The sequence below is a fragment of the Eublepharis macularius genome, chromosome 6, assembly GCF_028583425.1.
Source record: "Eublepharis macularius isolate TG4126 chromosome 6, MPM_Emac_v1.0, whole genome shotgun sequence".
In the NCBI taxonomy this organism is placed as follows: domain Eukaryota; kingdom Metazoa; phylum Chordata; class Lepidosauria; order Squamata; family Eublepharidae; genus Eublepharis; species Eublepharis macularius.
Genome location: NC_072795.1, coordinates 118090490 through 118114896, shown reverse-complemented (window position 1 = coordinate 118114896; position 24407 = coordinate 118090490). Strand labels below are relative to the sequence as shown.

The window sequence follows — 24407 nt, the reverse complement described above, 5'->3', positions numbered from 1 at the left end:
GCTTGATTTATTTATTGGGGGGTGGGGAGGCAGCACAGGACCATATGATACTCTGCTTCCACACTGTGTGGCTTGTTTATGGATTCCATGATCGTGATGCCTGGTGTATCTTAAAGCATTTTGCTTCTTCCCTTTAAACAGTGCAAACGCCAGATGGTGCACCGCCAAAATAGCTTCTCGCTTTGCTTTCTAGTATAATATCAAATACTTGGCCATGCTTTCTCTGTTTACCATGTTCTTATCCTTGGATCTGGCTGTTAGTAACAGCCATTATATTTTTGAATACATAATCTATTGTTGGAGAGATTTCCTCTCCTAGTTTATCTGCAAAGGATCATAATGGCCTTTGGCCAAGGCTAACTTTGTGCAGCTTTCTGCTCAAGTGGCGATGGTTTTGTGTAAGAGATTCATGTTGCAGTTTTCTTTGAGTAGTTTGCTATACTTTGTGTTCCTCTAAAAAAAAGTTGGAACTAAAATGTTGACAGTGAAAATCTCACTGTTGTTATTTTTGAGCTGTCTTTTCAGTTGTAACATCAATCCTTTACTAAACCAAATGTCTCCCCAAATGCTGTTAGTGGAGCAGCTAGTACCATTATTGAATTAAGGATGGCAGAGACTATGATTGTCAAATTGTACAGGAAAGAAATACAAATTTTATGCTTAAAATAAATTTGCAAAGATACCTCAAAAGAAGTAACTGACATTTTATACTGAATGCAGTATTTGAATTTTATAGCACTTGGAACTCCTTGGCCAGGAATCGGGTGATACCAAATGGAATAGCTATGAGAGGCACATCTAGAGTATCAAGACCTTGTAGGATAGGTGTTTAAGACTGCAAGAGTATGGCCGTATAGGTCAGAAAAATAGTTGGGCATATATATGGTTTCCCTGAAAGTTGAAAACCTGAAAATAACTTTCATAAAGTTTCGAATGTAACTGTACAACTGTAAGAATACTAGAGATTTTTTCATTTAGAAAGATTAGAAGATTAATGTTTTGGAAGCATGTTGTATTGCTTCCAGCGCATTTTAAACCCACGTAGATGACTTGCTGGATCCACCTTGAATATTCTAGTGCACACAGTCTAGTAAAGTAGCTGTACTGTGAGTATACTGTCCTCTTTGCTGAAGCTTTGATAAAGATCTTGAGATTAAATTGGAGTCATCTGAAGAAGAAAATGTTAGGATAAGGGTTAACTTCAATTATTGATAAATTGAAGGAAAAAATGTACACCCAGGCTATAACAGAGACATAAAACATTTTTAGTTACAACAAGTGATTTGTGTGTTAGGCTAGTCATGGAGTTGACCTTTGACTTAACATTGGGTGGTGGCCATGATCTGGTTTGAGATGCAGTTGCCAGCCACTTAGGAATAGGGACCACAGGGCCACCACATACAGCATTTGTGTGTGTGGGAAAGTGTCCAGAAATTCCGGGTTGCATTTAGTTTCAGAAGAGGACAGTTTAAGAATTATTCAAAAAGAAAATGAAAGCCAAGCAAATCACATCTCTCCAGGGAGTTTGAAAGTTATTTAAAACCACCCCAATATAAGTTCTACTAAAATGTATACTGTAGATTAGAAAGGGTTGTTATTAAGTCTGAGATAATTAAAGAGTAGAGCCAAAGATGACCTAAAAAGCAAAGTTTCAGTTTTAATAAACTGGAATCCTGTTCTCACGTGAAGTAAATAAAAAGGGTGCAAGCTCTAATGAAACAAATGCAGTCTGTTAAATCATCGAAAGAAGAAATTTAAACAGTACTCACATCCCTTTAGCAATTCAAACTTATATAAGTTGACACTGGGTACAAAATATGGGATAGTCCTCGCATCCATGCTGGCTGTTGACCTTTTTCTTTCAATTGTCTTTTAGCTATCTTTGTTAACTTTAATAGTAAAAAGTCCAGTAGCACCTTTAAGACTAACCAACTTTATTGAGGCATAAGCTTTCGAGAACCACAGCTCTCTGGACTTTTTACTGTTTTGCAACTACAGACTAACACGGCTAACTCCTCTGGATCTTTGTTAATTTTGCAACTCTGGTAGGCAGAAAGTGGCTTGTGAGACTCCAAGAGGATTGTTTAAAACTCTTACCACCTATAGCACAATTAGACATGATGACTGGGCCTGCTACAGGTTGACATGCTTTCTGGCTTGGTTTCATCTACAATTTAAAACATGGCCTAAAGACTCTAATGAGAACAACTGGTTTTATAACTCACCTATTTGAAGTCTTCAGCCCTTCAGAAATTAAAATCTAAATGCATAATGATGGATTTTGAGCTAAATCTAGAACTCAGATCCCTCCAAAAGCATTTGTGTTGGTGGGTGTGTTTTTATTAAAGTCTGCTTTTGAAGTAACAAAATCCTACCTTTTGGACAAAATTCATAACAATCCCCAGGAAAAGGGTCCTACAGTTTTTGGAACTTTGACTTCATTGTCTGTCTTCTTGTGCAGTCCCGCCGATTGGCAAGGTTCTAAAGCTAAAAACCGCTAGGGGGTGCACGTCTCCCTAGTGTGCATGCACATTTCCCGCCATGCATTCCACCGGGAGGCAGTGCCCTCTTACCCCCAGTTCCTTTTTCGCCACTGGCCAGGAGGGTTCTTGCAACGTGCTGCTTTTACCTAGAGAAAGTGAAAGAAAGAGAAAGTTTAAGTTTCATGATGGCTGATAAAGCACTGTTCAAACACTGCACTACATGCGTGACTACAATGACAAAAATGGATGGGCACTCCATTTGTCTTGAATGTTTAGAAGAAGGACACAATGTCTGAACTCGCGAGCATTGCTGCAAATTTACCCCAAAAGCTCGGGCTGAAAGCACTCCTCTGGGAGAGGGCCATGAAAGCCTCAGATGTACCAAAAATGGTGTTCCTGTCAGCAGGTAGTGGAGACCGAGCAGCTAACTCTGTTCAACCATCAATTCTGAAGACCGGATACGCTATTCCGATCCAACTCCCATCAGCTCAGTCTATCAAGTTGGATCCGATGTTCTTGGATCCATCTTGATGCCGACAAGAACACTGGACTTTAGAAACCCAGAGCCTCACCGAAACCCCCCAGATCCAACGCCAATCATCAGCTCATCTTCCAGATCAGATCCGACCTCAGCTCCAACAACAAAGCTGAAGAAGAGATGCTCCAAGTCAACTAGTGTCCAACCTCCAAAACCAAAGAAGTCAGATCTGACTGTCATTCAGATCTGACTGTCATTCATCCAAAAAGACTTTGGAGTCAGGACTCATGCACCTCATTAGAGCAACAGTGGAAGGAGTGAGCCAGGGGATCCCCGACTTCATTGAGCTTCCAAGGAAGAAGGTGAAGGAGAAGACGAAGCATCAGGAGAGACAAGAACAGGTGGAGAGCATCCCTTTGAAGTGACCTCACACTCCATCCTTTCATTCAAGATCTCCTTGAATCTGCTTTGGCCCAGGACCTACACCGACAAACAACCATGCTGCTCACATGAATGTAGAGACTGGCAACATTACCATCAGCCTAAGTATGAACTCGACCTGGGCGACCACTATAGAAGCTGATCCGTTGCATCTACTCTCAGAAGCCCAGATCGGCTAGGATCTGGGATGCAGTATGAGATCTCGCATTCATCCATATCCTATCTGCCTTTAGAGCTTGACAAGGGGAGGAGCCCCAGCACTGCATCTGATCCCTCACTGGATGAAGCGGTGATGGAAACGGGCAAGTTTCACCTACAGATGACTATTGCCTATATACCAAACAAATGAGTAGGATGTCACGGTCGCTTGAAATTGAGATCTCAGCAGTGGACCCTAAGCTGAAAGATAAGGTACTGCAATACTTGTACTCAGAGAACACATCCAGTGTTGCCTTCCTTATTACTGAAGGCTTCGTGGAGCTTATCACCTCCATCTGCGAGAAGCTGGCATCATCTCATGCCACAGCCAAATAATCAGAGGGTCTGTACAAGACTAGGGAGGATGTTTGCCCCATCCTATTCAGTCATCCGCCTCCATCATCATTGATGACTGAAGAGATGCAGGCAAGACAATGGCAGGGTTCCCACTTGGCACCTTCCAAAAAAGAGAGTAGAAAACTAGATACTCTTGGCAGAAAACTCTACTTGTTGTCAGCCCGTAATATCAAGAAAGCGAATTACACGGCGATCAGGGGAGCCTACCAGGGATGTTCAGTTTACCCCTACCTAGACGATTGGCTGTTATCAATGCCATCAAGTGACACCCTGCCACAGCTTGTAAAGTTAGTGGTGGACACTTACAATAAACTTGCTTTGGTAGTCAACTTTAAGAAATCTGTGCTCCTGCCTTCTCAAAGAGCATAATTCATAGGAGCTATCTTAGTGTGGCCAATAGAGGCTTTCTACCTCGAGAAAGAGCAAACAGAATAAGACAGATCACTCGCTGTCATTTTCATTCGGCCTTGACCATCCAAACCCTTCTGGGCTTAATGGCTGCCACCACTGCGGTGACACCCCTGGCCAGATTACATATGCATAAGCTAGAGCTTTGGTTCTTAACAGTCCATGATTTTGAATCCCAGCAACAGGATAAAAGATATACTATTCCAAGAGCGGTTCTTAGGTCCTTAGAATGGTGGAATAGAGATAAATACCTGTTAGTGGGAATTGAATTTGGGCCCCCAGAATTCAAAGTTACTATATGGGTTGGGGGGGCACAGTGTAGTACAATAAAGACCCATGAGAGATGGCTTAAGAACGAACAAGAACTGCATATTAACGTTCTCGAACTAAGAGCTATTAGTTATGCCCTTACTGCTTTCACAGATACCATAAAGCAGAAGACGGTCCAGGTGCTAACCAACAACTGTACTGCTATGTTTTACATAAACAAGCAGGGAGGCACCGCATCCAGACTCTTGTGTGAAGAAGCAGTACTCATTTGGGAATGGGCAGAACAACAGGGAACGTCCATTCGAGTAGTGCACATACCGGGTACCACAAATGCGGTGGCGGTCACATTGAGCAGATTAAACACAGAGAACCACAAGTGGTCCCTGAAAGATGCATATGTAGACCCAATATTCTGGAAATGGGGACACCCAGAGGTGGCCTTATTTGAGAGGGAAGGAAACCAAAAAGCCCCGAGCTTTTGCTCGAGAGGTGGTGTAGGCCAGAACTCCCTAAGGGACATGTTCCAGCTATCCTGGGACACCTCTTTTACGCTTTTCTACCCTTACTCATACAGAGAGACAAGCCAGGTATAATATTGATAACACTTTACTGGTCCAGACAACCATGGTTCCAACATGTAATGCAGTTATCCCAGGGCTCACTGTTTCATTTTGGATCAAAGCCAGACCTCCTATCTCACAGGGGTGTCTGGTATCACAACCTACCCAGACTGAAATTAATGGCCTGGAAAATAAGGGGTCAGAGAGACTCTCAGACAGAGTAGCAGAGGTCGTCCTTAATTCTAGGTGAGAGAACACCGATTGAAAATCGTATGATTTTTAAATGGAACAGGTTTAGTAATGTGGGCCAGACAAAAAGGCCTGGATCCCTTTAGCGCAAGTGTTAGAATTTTTACTGACTCTCATAGACGAAGGCCTCTCTAACTCTTTGAGTAAAGTTTACCTAGCAGCCATTTTGGCTTTCCACCCTAGAATAGATGGGAAAACAGTTTTTTCACATCATATCTCTAAGTCATTTCTCAGAAGACTGCAAAACTTATTCCCACCAGTCAAAGAGATCGTACCACAATGATCTTTACAATTAGTATTAGCTAAACTTATGTTACCACAGTTTGAGCCGATAGCGACTTCTTCCCTAAAACACTTATCGTTGAAGGTATCCTTTCTAGTGGCCATCACTTCTACCAGAAGCATGGGTGAACTAGGAGCTCTCAGGTCAGATCCTCGTTTCCTTAAGGTACACCAGAATAAGGTAGTACTAAGACTGTGCACCAGGTTTAGATCCAAGGTTGCGAGTTCCTTTCATTTAGCTCAGGACATAGTTCTCCCAGTATTCTTCCCTACACCTACTACAAATTCTGAGAGAGCGCTACACACTGTTGATTTGCGGAGAGTGATCCTGTTTTACTTACATCGCATGTCTTCATTCAGGAAGGACATACATCTCTTCGTGTGTTATGTGGGTCCTAGAAAGGGAAGAGCAGCCACCACTTGATCTATAGCGAGATAGGTAACATTAGCGATTAAGACATGCTATTCAACGGCACATTTACTTTGTCCTTTGGAGGTGAGAGCACATTTGACAAGATCTCAGGCAGCTTCAGCAGCCTGGATGAGAGCAGTACCCTTCTGTGACATCTGCAGTCCAGCAACCTGGTCATCTTTGGATACGTTCGCTAAGCATTACACCCTGGATTTGATGAAGAGAAAAGAAGCAGCAGTAGGACAGGCTGTACTCCATTCACTCTTCCAGTGAGGACACACCTGCCTCCAAGGTAAAGAGCTTGCTAGTCTTCCATGTGGGACTGCACAAGAAGACAGACAAGGACAACAGAGTTGCACTTACCATAACTGTTGTTCATTGATGTCTTCTGTGCAGGCACACATACCCCCCTCCTGCCCTGCTGTGCCTATCGATTACTTACCTTGGGCCGGCAATTCAGAGGAACTTGGGGTAAGGGGGCACCGCCTCCCGGTGGCACACGCGGGTCGGGAAATACCACACATGCACACTAGGGAGACATGCGCTCCCTAGCAGTTTTTAGCTTTAGAACCTTTCCAATCATCAGGCCTGCACATGTGCAGTCCTATGTGTGCCTGCACAGAAGACGTCAATGAACAACAGTTACGGTAAGTACAACTCTTTTTTCCTTTCTAAATGTGATATTCTTGGCTTAGTTTTTAATGTGAGAGGATTTTAAATTGCTAAGTAATAGTTCTTGACTTCCATCTTCGAGTCCAAATTGAACATTACCTTATTCACATGCTCTGTTAATGGCTGTCTACAAAATGTGCTGGGGTTGGGGTGGAACTCAGTTTGCATTTACAAAGAAGATATATATGATTGGTAAGTAAAATGATGTATTTATACAAGTCATCTCTCTCTTATTTACCAAGACTGTCTTCAGGCTGCTGACAGCAAATTGTGGTCATCGGTAGGTATCAGTTTTGGAGAGCTCCGTGTTCTAGCTTCATTTCTGAAAGATCCCTTATGCAACTGATAGTACTACAGTGTTTAGGGTTATATGTTTTTCCACTGTTGGAAGTAAACAGTAAAATCTGCATTATAAAAATTGTGAACATGGTGCTGTAAAACTGGGAAGTTGCCATTGGGCAATAGATGGCTTGTGTTTGAGCATAACTCTGATATTAGACTTGAGCTAAACTTAAGTTTTTAACGTGGCAAAGAATGGCTTTATAAATTGGTTTACTAAGTTACATAATTCCTTTGTAAAATGGAAAATGTTAGTGTTGAGCAAAGTGTTATCCAAAAGAACATGAATGCTTTGTTGTTGGAGTCAGATGTAAACACGGCATGCAGAGTCTTGCCATAGCATCACAAATCGGTTTGGAAAAATGGATTTCCTCCACCTCCTTGCAACACTTTCTCTTTTACGGTTACAGAGTCAAGGAGCAATAACTGAAAGATTGCGAAGTTTCAGTATGCATGACTTAACAGCTATTCAAGGTGACGAACCAGTGGGACAAAGACACTATCAAACTTTACCGGAGACCAGAAAGAGAGGCAAAAACGCCACTAATGAATCCTTAGGTTTGTACGTTACTAAAAGAACTGTGGCTTTCTGTCTTTGCTACATCATATTCCTGTAGAAAATAAGAAATGTCTTATTACAGATACAAGAAACTTTATTCTGCATACTTGATAAGGATGGCCAGAGGCTTGTTATTATGTAAAAGTGGCGCATCTCCCTCTTTTACTGGAATACCCTGAAATAGCTGTTTGTGACCTGTTCTTAGTGATGGGATCCTTTCTTCCCTGTTGTACTAGTTGTACTGACTTTTATTAATACCTTTATCGTATGTGTGCTATACTTTAGTTTTCATAGGCTGCGGTGGCCCATGGCATGCCTTAGCACGCACCTTTTGTATAACTATATGCATATTCACAGGCATTTTGTGGTTTCCTTGTTGAGCTGATAAGCTCTGCTGTTCCATTCTGCTGTGACTCAACTCATTCAACACTGACAAGATTTATGTTAAGTAGCCTCAAGCGGAGAGGCATCCTTCTTTCTGTGATGAACTGTAATATCTCTCCTTCTCCCCCCCTTCCCCCCCACGTTTCTGTTGCATAATATGAAAGCATTGACCTAATGGACGTACCTGCAATGCATCTGGTGAAGTGAATTCTGACTCACAAAAGCTTATACTGGCACAAATAATTTTTTTTAGTCTTTAAGATGCCACTGGAGTTGTGTCGTCTTTTACTACTGCAGACTACACTGCTACCCATCTGGAATTGTTATCTAGAGGGGTAATCTGCTGCTACCAACATTTTTGTGGCATTATAAAACCTAGTGACCATATTGTGGCATAAGCTTTCGTGAGTCATCACATGTCATAGCAGGATTTGAGTCCACTGGCACCTTGGAGACCAACAAGATTTTCATGGTTTAAACTTTTGAGAGTCAAAGCTCCTTTAGATACAGGGAGAGGTGGAGATCCCTGAGCCTTTATATCCCAGTCAGGAGGTGGATGGGGTGAAGCAAAAAAGGGAGTCAGGATGTAAAGGTACAATGCAACTTGATGAAAGCAGAAATTACATCTGTAGAATGATAAGCATCCTATGTCTCTGTTCAGCCCCGGGGGTGGGGGATGGGTTTCTATTGTTCTGAACATTTAAATGAACTCAAGTTCATCTACGGTCTTCCTGTGCAGTCCCACATGGGACTGCGCATGTGCAGGCCTGCCGATACTGGAGATTTTTATAGCTCTAAACCACTAGGGGGCGCTCTTGCCTCTAAACGCGCATGCGCGGCCGTTTTCTCGCCGAAACGACTCCCAAGAGACGGAGCTCATACCCTCATACCCTCAGTTTCTCTTTCGCTGCTGATCATTGAAGTTTACAGCTCTTCCTTAGTACGTGATGTTGGAGACGGCCTTGTTTAAGCGATGTGAGACCTGCGATCGCAAAATGACAAGGTCGGATGGTCATTCTGTTTGCTTATATTGCCTTTGAGAAACGCACAGTATTCAAGCGTGCAAACATTGCCGTGCGTTTACCTCCAAGGCCAGGGTGGAATGAGCGGATCGCCTGCATGCCTCCCTCTGGCAGCGTGCAATGTCTGTTGAGGATCTCCCACTGAAATCCTCTTCTGCTCCGTCTGCGCCCTCTCGTCCTCCCCCGGAGGCGTCGGGTTCCAAGACTCCACGCTCCCAACCGTCCCCGAGTTGATCGGAGTCGAGATCCGGGAAAACAGCCCCAGCACGGAGTTCGTCGGAACCGACCGCTTCGGTTCCGAGACCTTCTCGGAGTCAACCTTCTTCGACTTCTTTGACCGTTCAGACTTCGCCTAGCCGTGGAGCCCATGGAAGTAAGACACCCTCGGTTCCGAGGACAACCCCACCGGCTTCTCAGGAGACACTGGATCCGAGGATTTCGGATCTGAATTTGAAGTCGAAAATGGGAACCGATCCTGAAAAGAAAAAGAAGAAACAAACACTCCAACAAGCATGACAAGGCGTTGTTGGAGAGCCTGATTACTGCTCCCCCGTCAGTTCCGACCGAATCCGTTACTGCCCCTTCGGAGAGGCGTGAGGAGTCGACTGACTGCCCTTCATCTAAGACCCCTCCTGCGAGGGTGACCCAGGAGGAGGATGTGACTCCGATCGAGAAGCCCCCTACACCATCGGGTCGGCCTCGATCAGCTTCCTACGAATCGGGCTCGGTTCGTTCTGTGAGGAGTCAACGGAGTTGGTCTGATCGTTGGAGCAGCCCTTGCTCCTACCGGAGCCATTCCAGGGATAGTCAGCATCGAGATGAGCCAGTTACCCACTATTATGACAGAGAGGGCTCGTACTATTCGGACTGACAGTACAGAAGGGTCTCGCTGTCCCCCTCTTTTAGAGCCGGTTCCTACACTGGATATGATCGGACACCTCGTCCGTCGGAGTTGGTGTCTCCTCGGATCCGTGTTCGATACGACGAATCCCCGCTTTCGGATTCACTTGAGAGGGAGATTGGACCCTCGGAGGAGGCTTCGCCCACCGATGATTTTCGGGCCTATAACGAACTTTTTCTAAGAATGGCTAAAGCTTTGGACTTGGAAGTTAAATCAACTGAGTCCAAATTTACCGATAAAATACTGCAACATATTTATTCGGGGTTGACGCCCTAGATCGCTTTCCCCCTTATTGAGGGTTTCGCTGATCTTTGGAAGAAGTTGCACACTAGACCTGCGTCTGCTACGGCCACTAATAGAAAAGTGGAGAGTCTTTATAGAACCAAGGATGATGTACACTCGTTCCTTGCAGTTCACCCGCCCCCGTCCTCACTTGTGACTGAGGAAATGCAGGCTCGACCTCGTCAGGGCTCTATGTCGGCTCCGGCTGATAGGGATAGCAAAAAAGTTGACGCCATGGGCAGGAAACTGTACACTTCTGCAACGTTTGGCATCAAGGTTGCGAATTACGCAGCGATGATGGCGGCCTACCAGCTTTTTCTATGGAAGAAGGTGGCGTCTTTCCTCCCGAGGATTCCCGAGGAACAGCGTACTCTGCTTCGAGTTATACAGGAGGAGGCTGTTCGCCTGTCTAGGCATCAGATCAATGCTGGTAGGAGTATGGCTGACATCTCCGCAAGGTCACTTCTCTCGGCTGTGGTGTTGCGCAGGTATGCTTGGCTTCGCACGACTGCCCTTCCTGCGGAGATGAAAAATAAGGTGGAGGATTTACCCTTCGAGGGCACCACACTGTTTTCTGAAAAGGCTGTTGAATATCTGTCAAAAAAGAGAACAGATCGCCTGACTGCCCGCTCGTATGGGGTCCTGCACCAGGCCCCGCAACAGTTTTCTCGTCGATACTACCGCTCCTTCCAGCGTGGCAGACAACACCGCTACCAACCCTATCCAAGGGTATGCTTACCAGCCTCACAGGAACTATCAGAGCCTGCAGTCTGCTTTTCCTAGACGGAGGCAGGGCCAGCGTCCTAAGCCTGGTTCCCAACAGCATCAGGCCAAGGACCAAAATCAATTGAACAAGCAATTCTGACTATCGCAGGGACCTGACCCCACGTTTGGGGACAGGCTTAGTGCATTCTTGAGTTCATGGTGTTTGATTTGTTCAGATGTTTGGGTTCTTTCTATAATCCAGTTTGGTTATAAATTGAATTTGTTGATTTACCTTATTTATGTCTCCCTGTCTTTTCTTCTGACGTTCCACGATCTGAGATCTTGAGAGAGCTTTCTGCTCTATTACAGAAAGGGGCAATAGAGGAGATTCCTGTCAACTCAGCTGGGTTAGGATTCTATTCTAACCTGTTTCTGGTGGAAAAGAAGGATGGTGGGCTAAGACCTATCCTGGACCTTAGGGGCTTGAACAAGTTTATACAAATCCATAAATTTAAGATGGTTACCTTACAAATGGTTTTGACCTTACTGCCCCTGCAGTCTTGGTTTGCAGTCCTGGATTTGAAGGACGCATACTTTCATATTTCTTTTTTCCCTGAACATAGGAAGTTTTTACGTTTTGTCTATGACCGAGTTTTTCAATATAGAGTTTTACCCTTTGGGCTAGCCACTGCACCTAGGGTATTTACTAAGTGCATGGCAGTGGTTGTGGCTCACTTGCGCCTTCAGGGCTGTCGCATATTTCCATATTTGGATTATTGGCTCCTGGTCGGCGACTCTTGAGACGGATGTGTCTAATCAAGTGTCTCTCACTCTGACCTTATGTCTGCGTTTGGGACTTGTTGTTAATCAAAAAAAGTCTAAACTGATTCCTGTACGCTCCATTCAGTTCATAGGGGTAATCTTAGATGGTGTAAGAAATGCGGGCTTCTTGCCTGTGGATCGTGCATCTAGGATCAAGAGACTCATTTCTACGCTTAAAAGGTGTCGTTTTCAGTCCGTCCGGTTTATCTAGACACTGTTGGGTTGCATGGCCTCTACAACTGCGGTGGTCCCACTGGCCAGGTTATTTATGCGGCCTCTCCAACTATGGTTCAATTCGATTTTTTCACCGGGCCATGATTCTCAGAATAAGAGGCTGTCGGTCCCTAGGGGGGTGGTGTCCTCTTTAGACTGGTGGTTGGAGGATGCTAACCTGTTTAGAGGTGTGGAATTCGGACATCGACAAACTCACCTGTCTGTCACTTCGGATGCCTCCCTGTTTGGCTGGGGGGCTCACTGTGCAGGATCTTATGCTCATGGTTTGTGGTCTGAGTCAGAACGTAACGAGCATATTAATATTCTTGATTTGAGGGCAATTTTATATGTGCTGATCTCCTTTTCAGATGCCATGCGGAACAACTCTGTCCAAGTCCTGACAGACAACACGACGGCCATGTTCTATGTCAACAAGCAAGGTGGCACGGCGTCTGTGGCGCTCTGCACCGAGGCAATGAGGCTCTGGAAGTGGGCCATAGATCATGCGGTGTGGCTGCATGCAGTACACATTCCAGGGGTGGAGAATTCCATGGTGGGCCACCTGAGCAGGCTCCACAGGGACAACCACGAGTGGTCCCTCCAGGACAAGTATCTCGCGCCAATCTTCTCCAGATGGGGGACTCCAGAGCTAGACCTCTTTGCGACAGTGGAGAATCACAAGGCCCCATGTTATTGCTCCAGAGGAGGTGTAGGCCCAGAATCACGTGGGGACGCGTTTCAACTAGATTGGTCGGGTCCCTTGTGTTATGCCTTTCCCCTGTTCCCGCTTCTAGCCAGGGTCCTCAGCAAGATCCAGAGAGACAAGGCATCAGTCATCTTGGTGGCCCTGTATTGGCTGAGGCAACCCTGGTTCCATTCTCTCCTGAGTCTACAGACTCAATCGATCAGTCTCCCAGTAGTTCCAGACCTCCTGTCCTGCGAAGGGGTGCTTCACCACGACATCGGGAGACTCAAACTGGCAGCTTGGCTGATCAGACCGGGGGTGCCTTTTCCTCGGCTGTGACTCACGTTTTACTAAATGCTAGGTGTCTGTCTACGAGGCAGTCCTGTGCCCTTAAGTGGGATAAGTTTTCTGCCTGGTGTCGGCAGAGGGATTTGGACCCTTTTCTGTCCTCCCTTTCTGAGATACTGGAATTTTTGTGGGAGGTGAAACAGAAGGGATTGGCCAATACTTCAGTTAAGGTTTATCTGGCAGCTATTTCTGCCTTTCACCTTCCGATTGACAGGAAATCTGTATTCTCCCACTATTCTGCTAAATTATTTTTATGAGGGTTGAATAATTTGTTCCCCCCAATTCGGGCTCTGGTTCCACAATGGTCTTTACCCCTGGTTCTGACTCGTTTAATGTACAAGCCGTTTGAGCCGTTGTCCTCCTGTCCGTTACGTTTTTTGTCTATGAAGGTGGCCTTTCTGGTTGCGGCCACTTCGGCTAGGAGGGTGGGGGAGTTAGCAGCGTTATCTTGCGAGCCCCCTTATCTGAAGCTGCACCCCGAAAAGGATGTTCTTCGAACCAAGGTTGAATTCTTACCTAAAGTGGTATCTCGTTTTCACCTGTCCCAGGAGCTGGTGTTGCCGGTTTTCTTTCCGGTCCCGACCTCAGAAGCAGAGAAAGCTCTCCATTCCTTAGATGTCCGCAGGGCCATTCTGTTCTATTTAGATAGGGTGAAACCTTTTAGACTTGATTCTAATTTGTTCATCTGTTTTGCGGGACAGAATAAGGGCAAAAGGGCCACATCTCAGACTATCTCAAGATGGGTGGTCCAGACTATACTAACTTGTTACACTGCTGCTAACTTGCCTTGTCCTTTGGAGGTGCATGCCCATTCCACCAGGTCCCAGGCGTCGTCAGCGGCTCTCCTCAGAGGTGTTCCTCTTCACGACAACTGCAGAGCGACGACGTGGGCTTCGGTGGATACCTTTGTGAGGCATTACATGCTGGACATCCTAGATAGGAAGGAGACAGCGGTGGGCACGGCAGTTCTACATTCCATCTTTGAGTGATGCTTTGGCGTCACCTCCACCCAGGTATTAAGCTTTGTAATCTTCCCATGTGGGACTGCACAGGAAGACCGTAGATGAAAAACAGGTTTTACTTACCGTAACTGTTGTTCATCTAGGTCTTCCATGCAGGCACACATGCCCTCCCTCCTTCCCCGCTGACTCTCTTGGTACCTACCTTGTAGGGGGCGCCGAAAGAGGAACTGAGGGTATGTGAGGGGCGCTCCGCCTCTTGGGAGCCGTTTCGGTGGGAAAACGGCCGCACATGCGCGTTTAGAGGCGAGAGCGCCCCCTAGTGGTTTAGAGCTATAAAAATCTCAGGTATTGGCAGGCCTGCGCGTGCGCAGTCCCATGTGTGCCTGCATAGAAGACCTAGATGAACAACAGTTATGCTAAGTAAAACCTGTTTTTCAGCAATCTCACCTTGTAATCTGCCCTTGAAGCCTCTTTGTTTGAGGACAGCCACTTTTAGATCAGCAAAGACATGTCCTGGAAAATGAAAATGCTCTCCCACTGGCTTTTGAGTGTTGTGATTTTTAATATCAGATAATGTCTATTTTGAGTAGGGAATGCCACAAGGCTCTTGTTACGGATCAGTCTCTAAAGTGTTTCCTCTTCCGTTTTTCGAACCAGCAGGTGGGTGGATAGCACAGTGGGAGAAGAATCAAAATGCTCAGAAGTTCCAGGTAGTTATGTTGGTCCAAAAAAATTCAGAAGCAACAGCTATGTACTATCTCTTTAGATGATAATTACATGGCTGCATTTCCTGCATTGTGCAGGGGGTTGGACTAGATGACCCTAGAGGTACCCCCTTCCAACCCTATGATTCTATGATGTACAGAAATAACACTTAGTAGTGTGCAGTCTTTTGAGTTCTGCATAACTCTTCATCAGGTCGGATGTTTGGGGAAGGGAGATGTTTCAGGCCTTTTGTCCCTGCATCCTGCTTAGAATTCCCTGGAGACTTAACAGGCACTGAATGGAACTGGCATCAGGTTGTAAAATATTATGAACCCCTCAGCATATCCAGCAGTGGCATTTTGGCATCTTCCGCTACTAAATACATGGCAGGATATTGACTAGTAGGTTTCACCCAGATCTTAGCCATCTTTTAGATCAGCTTAGGGAAAAACTGTTAAGTGTATTTTAAATGCTGTTCAATGCTATGATCATGATTGAAAGAGCTATTTCAAGTGGGCTCAAGGGTTTACTGTTGTCCAATGCAACTGTATTTTTTTCCTCTTTGAACACTTGATACCCTCAGTACAGAAGTTGCTTTTTGAAAGACCCTTCTATTTCAGAAGCAATTTGGTATATAGCGGGACGAGGTATGGCTGCTCTTGGACAAACAAAGGGTCAGAATTGCTTTGGGGACATAGATTGTTGGATCCTCCATGGGATCCAAAAATTCTGTTCCATGAACAGTGGAGCCTTCTTCTATTGTCTTTCTACAGTGAGGAAAGCATGTTCCACTGACAGAAAGCGCTTTGCACCATTGTAGAAGGCTCCAGTGTTAGTGGAAAGGAATCTTTGTTATCCAGTCCCTGATTCTGCATAGGGTATGTTTAAAAACCAATCCTGCAACCTGACATGAATGTGAATTTTCTTCTTTATTAAATAATAAATAACAATTTAATAAATAATAAACTTTCTGCTTTTTGTTAAATAACATTGATAAAACGTTGTGAATTTCAATAATGCCATTTGAACATTATTTTTGCCAGGTTTAGGTATTCCACTAAAAAAGGATTCAGAAGATGATAAAACTGATGAGGAAAGAGAGGGGACGTATTCAGAAGATGAGATGTTTGCTCAGAGAGGTCTCAAGCGAACACAAAGTATGAAATCTGTAAAAACTATCAAAGGACGCAAAGAGGCAAGTATAATTTCTTCAACTAGTATGCTTCATTATGTAGAACCAGAATATTTTAATAATGCAATTAAATTTTGATTACAGAAAACTTTTAAATTCATAGTGCCCAGAAATGACATTTTCGTTTTAAGTGATGAATTTTTACTACTGACCTTTGGTATCTGCAAATCATTAGACAGCTTTGATAAAGTAAATTGGATGAGAAAACCTTTTGCAGGTAGAATATTCCTGACTATATAGTGCTGATTTCTTTGAAGTGCGTATCTGTCACATTATTGCAAATTTCACACTTTTCACACTGTTTCCCCAGGTTCAAAAAGATATTTGAAAACTTGACATGGGAACTGCTTAGATAAGCTTTGCTGAAAGTGCTATACGAGTACCACAACTGCACTCATTTCTCTTATGAAAACCCTGGAATGCTTTCTTAACTTGGGGTTTAAAAGAATTGGTGAACTCTTCATGGATAAACTGGGAGATGGGACAATCTTTTGTAAAACTCTGCCCCAACCAGAGCATAACCGTCCTCAGTGCTAGAGCATCTCAGAGCTCTAGAATCTGTGAACCAGGGGTCATTTTGTAGAAAAAGAGCTGGAGGAACTCATTAGCATAACTCATTAGTATATGCCACACCCTTTGACATCGCCAGAAGTGTGTCATTAGCATAACTGATTTGTATATGCCACACCCCCTGACATCACCTATCCTGGCTCTTTTGGTCCGAATCCTGGCCATTCAGGGCCAAAATTGGGCCCAAAATGGCAAAAAGGGGCTGAAAATGGCCGAAAAGGGGCCCAAAATAGTCAGGATCGGGCCACTGCTGAGTGGGAGAGTGATCCACTACCCATCAGAGGCCCAATCAAGGCCGTTTTGGCCCCAATCCAGGCCGAAACAGGCCCAAAATGGCCGAGAGTCAGGTGGGTGGGGGTCACCTGACATGTGACCTCTTTGGGGAACTGCCAGAACTGCGCTCCTGTGCGTTCCCCCTCAAAATGAGCCCTGCTGTGAACTATTTGCTATAACAAAAGAAGATGGAGAAACAATGAAATGTTTTTCATTGTTACCAAAGTGACCAAAATGTCCAAAAATAGAGTTGACTTGCTTTAATTAAAAATAAAGGGGATAATACTTGGGGGCTTATGCAGTAACTTGCCTTTTTAAAAATCTTGTCATGTAATGGTCATTTGAGATGAAACTGAACCATGTGGAATTCAGCAATTCTCAGACTGTGTTCAGTGTCTCAGGTGTCTTCCTTTTGTATGCTTACTTATACTTTCCACATGGCTCACAATAAACGAAATACTAAGTTACAAAATACAATTAAAAAGTCCACTCTGAGCCTGCATTGCGGGAAGAGTGGACTATAAGTCAAATAAATAAATAAATAAAGATTAATACAGAAATTCAGGCCAAACATCCCAATAGTCTTGACTCGAGTCCCGACAATAAAATGGAAAACCCATGATAAACAACAGAACCCAAATCTAACAATAAAAGTTTGTTTCTCTGTAATATTTTGATTTTCGCCTCTTATTCCTGTCCTGTGTATTACACTTATTTATGTCCTAGCTGGCAGAAAATACATAATAATTAATGGTTTTGTATTGGGGAATACTTTTCATGTTCCTAAAACGTTTCACAATTCTTTCCCCCCTCCCTTTTTCAGGTGCGGTATGGCTCATTAAAATATAAAGTGAAGAGAAGACCACAAGTGTACTTCTAAATTATCTTGGCAGTTCAGCTTAAATCAAATTGCTGTGTTTGTTGCTTCTTCCCTGGGTCTGTTCCTGTGCACAGGGCTTTCCCATTCTCTGAAGGGAAACATTTTGCATACGTGTGGATTTCCCATTGCTAGTGCAAAGCATTACCAAGCTCATGAACGAGAACAGAGAAGATCCTGTATAAGCAGAGCTCTTTGTCTCTGTCTCAGTAACTGGCCTCTGCGTTCAAGAAGTTTATGTACCAAACACTGAAACATGGTGGTAGCGATTTATTGCTTTAGAGAGATGAATAAGATACTTTCATTTCTAATTTTCTTAAAACTGACCTCTAAATATTGGTAAATAGTATTTTAGGCTTCTGTATTGTGTAAACAATGAATTAATTTCATGACTCAAAGTTCTTCATTGTGGCTCTCACGGGTGAGCATTTAAGTGGCTGGTTAGTGTCCACTGCTTAATAAAAATTGCACAGCTCCAGCATTTCCTTTAATGTATACAGCAAGTATATTCCTAAATGCATTTTAATTCTGGATTACCAGAAAGTTTTTAGTACCTAATGTAAGAGAAGTGAAGGAAATAAGAGGGATTTTTTTTTTGCAATTTATCTTCATCTGCTTTTTAAACACCGTGACTGAGACCCAAAGTTTGTCCGAAGAGGGTTTCTACCTACCAACCCAGGGGGATTTCTCTTTTTCGAAACAGCTGAGCCCCTGCACTATATCGCCTGCACTTGAAGTTCCCTTCTTGCCTTGTGACTGGGGAAGCAAGATTGTTCTAGTTGTTCCAGGGCTGGGTTCACCAAGGAATTACAGCTGCTGCTGTCCTCCTGCGAGAATAATAGTGCACGTGAAAGGATGCAATTAAATAAAGTGTGTCAGGTGCCTTTTGGTTTTACTTCCAGTCTTATTTCTCAGAAGCATTATCTGTAGAGGAATTTTCACCAAAAACTTTTCAAGCCTATCAAATAATGGACGTCATATTGCGGGTGAGATATTTCTGTTACAACAGACGAGAGTATGCTCATCATAAAGTTGCTTATTTCTCCTGTGGTTTAGAATTTTGTTGGTTTTTAAAACCTTGTTTATTTTTGTTCGTATGTCTTTGCTAAAGGTTTTCTGTTCGGCAGTGCTCAGAACAGAAAACCATATTAAGAACACAGAGTAGCTAGATAGTTGTACATATCCATGTAAATCCAGCATATTTTGTAGAGTGCATGCGGATATGATGCATTTCTGTGATGTCCTTTTGGTGTGGTTTCAAAGCGGCACTTGGTATACTTTTCAGACTTGATTTAATGTTAGTTCACAAGAATTCTACTGCTTAACTTGCTAGATTCCTTGAGGATGAGCTGTGTTTTCTGGTCAGGTGAGAATCTCCCATCTTGCTGGTATAACCAGGTGCTTTAGTATTGCCAGCTCTGGTTGTAAGAATCATGGCACACCCTGAGTCATTACATGGTATTTAGAAATCGTGTAATGAGACTTGCATTTTAAAACCACATAGCTGTGGGCGCTGGAACCTTTTCAATTGAACACTTGAAAAATTGCTGCTGTTTTTTGTATCACTTGGTACTAGGCTTTAACCTGAAGTGATGTGATTCCAAAGAAACAACTTTTGCTGCAGGTAACTGTTTAGAGTTCAGATGAAGTGTATACATGACCCCTTATTCTCATTTCCATGCCATGTAGGCGTCTCTTTTTAGAAAAGTATGTTAATCTCTTCTGCCAGGATAGGATTTAACCATTAGTATTCAGGACTGGCAACCTGTTGAATATGAGGGACTAAATGCTTTCCTCTTCTGCTAGATGCTTCATTGGCGGGATTAGCAGTATAGGGAAGGCTGTGCCTGCCTCTTCACTGTTGTGTTATTTATAGTGTGGTTCCACTGACTGTCAAGCCTATGTGGCATAAGTTTGTAGCCTTTGTGAGGTGTGTGCGTGCATGTGTGCATTCCTGCACACACACACTCAGACTCTAATATTCAGGTCTTCCTGTTCTGTAAATCCTCAGCTTATATAATACATTGGAGGAATGAAAACATATTGCACATCCTGCTTATTGGCAATACGCCACTGTAAAAACTCAGCTTTGTTTTTGGTCTGCGTCATACTACCATATGTGGTTTTTAGGATCTCTTGTCTCTTAATGCATTGAAATTGATAGATGACCTTCTTCTTCCTTCCCACAATTGGCTTGAACCTAGATGATGTCAAAAGCATTGCGTGAGAAATAGTTGTGGAATGAAGCTGTCTCCGCTACATTTCAGCAACTTGGCAATTGCAGACAGGACCTCTTAAATAATGAGTTGCAAGATTCTCTGCTGTAATGGCTGTAGGCATACCCATTGTTTCCGAATTTATTCAAGTTCTTTGGCTAAGAAACTTGATGTTCAAAGTTGGCAGGTTTTAAAGGCTCGGTTACATTTTTACTGTGTACCTTTATTATACAGCTAAAAATGTAATGTGCAGTTGATAAGGGAGTGTGTGGGTACACTCCACAGAGAGCTGCTGATTGGCCAGAACGTCTCAGGGCAGGTACCTGCTTTCGAATACTTGGAGATGCTTCTCATGACATGCATGAAAGCTGTGAGTAGCACACTCAAGGGATGGAATAAGAGGCATTCCCATCGCCCCATTCTTTAGCATCTTGGGTTCCAAGAATAACAAGGCACATGCTACAAATCACATATCATGGTTGTACTATATCAAAACACCTTCTTTTAAACAAAGTATAGGGCTTCTGTATACAAAGTATTGTGCATAAGGTACATGTTCTAAAATGAACTTTAAAAACTACTTTTGAAGATTGCTTCAACTTAAACAGTTCTTAAAATTTTAATGTCAAAATTCAGACTAAAATGATAACTTTGAAAGACTGTACGCTTTAACTTTTCCTATTTGTAATAACTGATAATTTGTTTACATATTTGTAATAGTGGGGAGCCTTTTGTGCATTTTGTACTAATATTTCTTTACCTTTGTAAATGCTATTTTTAAAGGTGCAACGGCTCTTACTTTTTTTTAAAAAAAACAATGCATAATAAAATGAGTACACTTATGAACTGTCTAATTCAATTTTAATTTTAACATTTTGGGGGGGAAGAATGGAAATATTGAAGCAAGGGAACCTGATAGTTGTAATGCAGATTGGTGGTTTTATTATGTTGGAGAAGAAAAACATTCCAACCCTGACTGTGTTAAACCCTTTTATCTTTTAAATTTGAGATATACAAAGGGCATTATTTTAATTCATTGTGTATTTTCTAGAACAGCTGAAGTAGCTTGCTGTGTACTCTTCAGAACGTACTGACTACATAAATAACCAATGACATTTGTCCTCCTTCCTTTCATTGCTTTATTGTTTGGCAGCATACTTTAAGTATTGGAGGGAAAAGGGCTAAGTCTCACTGCATATTCTTTTCAGGCAACAATGTAAAGGTCTGTATTGTTACAAGAGTTCAGAGCCGTTTCTTCAGAAGCAATTTTGTCCTCTCACTTTCTCATGTGCCTAGATCATATTTTACATCATCCGTTTGGTAGCCCATCCTCCTTCCAACAGCAAACCACCCCGTAACAAAAAGTCTGCCAAGAAAATGTTGTGATGCGACATCCCACCATGGGTCAGTAATGACTTGGTGCTTGCACGGGGGGACTACCTTTACCTTTTTACCTTCTTCCAAAACCCCAGCGTAGGTGCACAGCAATTACCCTCATAGCAGTTTTGTTAGGTAGGTCAAGCTTGGAATTGGTAACTGATCCATTGAACTTCATGAGTAAACAATGATTTAGATCAAGTACATATTATAAAAACAATTAAAATACATTTATGGAAAGGAAGGTCAGTGAGGGAACATCAGTGAACAGGTTAAATTTTTACCTGCTGGCAGAAGTCAGTGATCAAGGGACACATGAGTCTGCCTGGGGAGGGAATTCTGTAATTTTGGTGCCAGGACTGAGAAGGCCTTTTCTCAAGTTGCCATCCATCTAGCCTCTGATGGTGAAAGTACCCAGAGGAGGGCCCCTGAAGATGATAGTTGCAATTGGGTAGGTTTATATGGGAGTAGGTGGTCTTTCAGGTATGTTGGTTCCAAACTGTATAGGACTTTAAAGGGTTCAAGAATTCGGCTAAAGCAATATGAGGAGTGTTTTCCAATGGAAAGAGATTGGTGGAAGCTTGTCAAGCCCCGTTGAGCTCTTCTAAAGAATCATTTCTCACCTGGAAGAAAGGAGTTGGGCATCTAACATGACATACTTGGTCCATGAGGGAAGAGCTGTGGTTCACTGGTCCTTCAGATCCCAGAGGGGACCAGATCAGGTGATATCAACATGTAGCAGAGCAAGATCCTGGTCCAATAGCATCTGAAAGACCAACTAGATTTCCAGGGCATGAGCTTTCATGAGTCAAAACTTTGACTCTTGCTCATACTTTGGAAATCTAGGTGGTCCTTCAGGTGCTATTGGATCTGGCTCTTGCTTTTCAACTGCAGATCAACATGGCCACCCACCTGAAACTATCAATGTGTAGTGGTTATAATTACTTTTACCTGTTTATTGAGGTCATTAGACTTCAAACACTAGATTGCTTGTTGAAAGTTTGTTATGTATCTTCAGACTTGGCTCCCAGATTTCTGAAAAGCACACGAAACTGCTAAATAAATGGTTAAGATGTGACTTCAACATCTTTTATATAGAATTTTTTTTTATTCCTACTTATGTTTTCTACCCTTTCAAATTGAATGCTGCTGATAACTTTGGGTAGGATTTTTTATTATTACTAGAAGTACTTGTAACTGAGCCACGTAAGAGCTTTTGAGCTTTTCCTCCACTGGGATGTCAAACATGCAGTTTTGCTTAAGACGACATGCCTTGATCAGCCAAGGGAGTTGGCCGCATTTCCCACCCTTCTGACTTCTTTATATGCAACACTCTTCACTTTGTAAGATTACACATGTAACTTGTTAGAAGTAAATTCTTAGATTCTACTGATTTGTATCTCACCAAAAGCAACTCTTGACTGTGTTTGTCTGTCTATCTCTGGGCACAGCTCTAAAAGCGTTCGTTCAAACCAGCTAGTATATAATTCAAAAGTGTAAATTGTGTGTTTAGTAACCCACTAATGAAAATCTTGCTTAGAGATGAAACAGTGTCTGATTTCTGGGTGGATCAAACTATATATTAATTCCTTTTTGTTTAATTCTAAATGACACAATCTCTCAGTGCAATCCAATGCATACTGAACCCAGTCTAATCTTACGGATTTTAGTGCGTTTAAACCAAAATAACTCTGCATAGGATTGTACTGTCAGTCATCTAAGAATTCTGCATAAACTACTGAAATGCTGATGGAATCTACAAAAAGGGAGATGGAGAAGAGAAGCTGCAGAGACTCTTAGTGGGAGGCTATCCTGGATAGATTGAGACATAGGACCTCGTTCAGTATTTCCGAACAACTTGGAGATGTGTTTGTACTTGTTTGCTGTTCTGGGAAAGACTACACTGAGAACAACCGCAAGAGCCTTTGGATCCGAGCAAACTCCAGGCTTGGAATCTAATATGGTTGGAGAGAATGAGGGGAAAAACAAAACAGAAAGTGGAGGTGGTTTCCATTATATTATATGCCATTATATTATATATTGTATAATGTTATATGTTGTATAATAGAATCGTATAGATTATTCCTGTTTGCATTGAACTGCATTGCTAGTTTTTGGGATCATTCTAGCTGTGCTGGAAGCAAAACCTGATCTAACCAATACTCACTTTTGTACACTTGAACTGATTCTGTACTGGTTTGCACAGGAAAACATGCTAATTCCTGTTTTGCAATACTGACTTGCATTGAGGCTTTAAATAGCAACTACCTCTTCAGCATTTTCTCCTGACACTGGTGTCTTCAGTGCCCATCTGAAAGGGAACTCCTTCCCTAACGAAGGAGTTCTATTTGTTTTAATGAGTTAATATGTTTGCTTTCAACTGTTCCTCCAAGGAGCTTGGTATAGTCTTCAGCAAAGTAAGACAGCATTGACCTTGATTGGTCAAGGATCTGATTCCCATGTGAGGTAGCTTTGTGTGTTCAGACTGAAGCCTTAAAACAGCGCCTGAATCTGCTTCCTATCTCTTAGAGAACACAGAGTGTGAAAGGTCTTAAATATCTCTACAGTTTACAAATGTAAAGGATCAGCAGATAATATGGCAGAGCTCCTAGAAGTGCACTTACAGCATATGTAAAACATGCTCCTTTAGATTATTTTAGCCAGCAGAAAGTACACTTTTCCACTGCTGAATATTCAGGGTACAGCTGGTAATAAAAATGGGTTTGTGCAATGAGGAAAAGGCGTATGAAATGTCCTTGACTTGCTATAATTCGGGCGGGGGGGGGGGGAATCCACTAAGAACCCCATTGTTATGAACCTGATTGTTCTTAATGCAATAAAATGATTTTGTCTGTGTGCTTACAAACTCACAGAAATAAACATCTTTCCTCCTCCTCGGCTCCACTGATTTTTGATTTTGCCTTATTTGTTTTCCTGCATTTTCCTGGGCCAATCTGTTACGTGCCCCTATTTTCTTTATAAAAATGCCCTCCTGAGTAATTGTTTCATATAGTTTGTTTGAGTCTTTCTAATTTCCTTAGGCAGGCCATTTCATGGCGCTGGGGCCACCACAGAGAAGGCGTGTGTGGGCAATTGTTGATCTTGCCCAGGGCTTTTTTTCTGGGAAAAGAGGTGGTGGAACTCAGTGAGTTGCCCCAGGAGAAA

The 24407-nt window shown here is 43.0% G+C and overlaps 1 protein-coding gene across 1 annotated transcript in view; it reads left to right on the top strand.

Moving 5' to 3' along the window:
• Positions 1-24142, top strand: part of REEP3 (receptor accessory protein 3) — a 77473-nt gene extending 53331 nt beyond the window's left edge. Inside the window, exons 6-8 of the mRNA XM_054982451.1 lie at positions 7560-7707; positions 15781-15932; positions 17596-24142. Of these exons, the coding sequence (XP_054838426.1) occupies positions 7560-7707; positions 15781-15932; positions 17596-17652 (357 nt within the window). The 3' untranslated portion in view covers positions 17653-24142. The remainder of the gene's footprint in view (positions 1-7559; positions 7708-15780; positions 15933-17595) is intronic.
• The last annotated feature ends 265 nt before the right edge of the window (positions 24143-24407 follow it).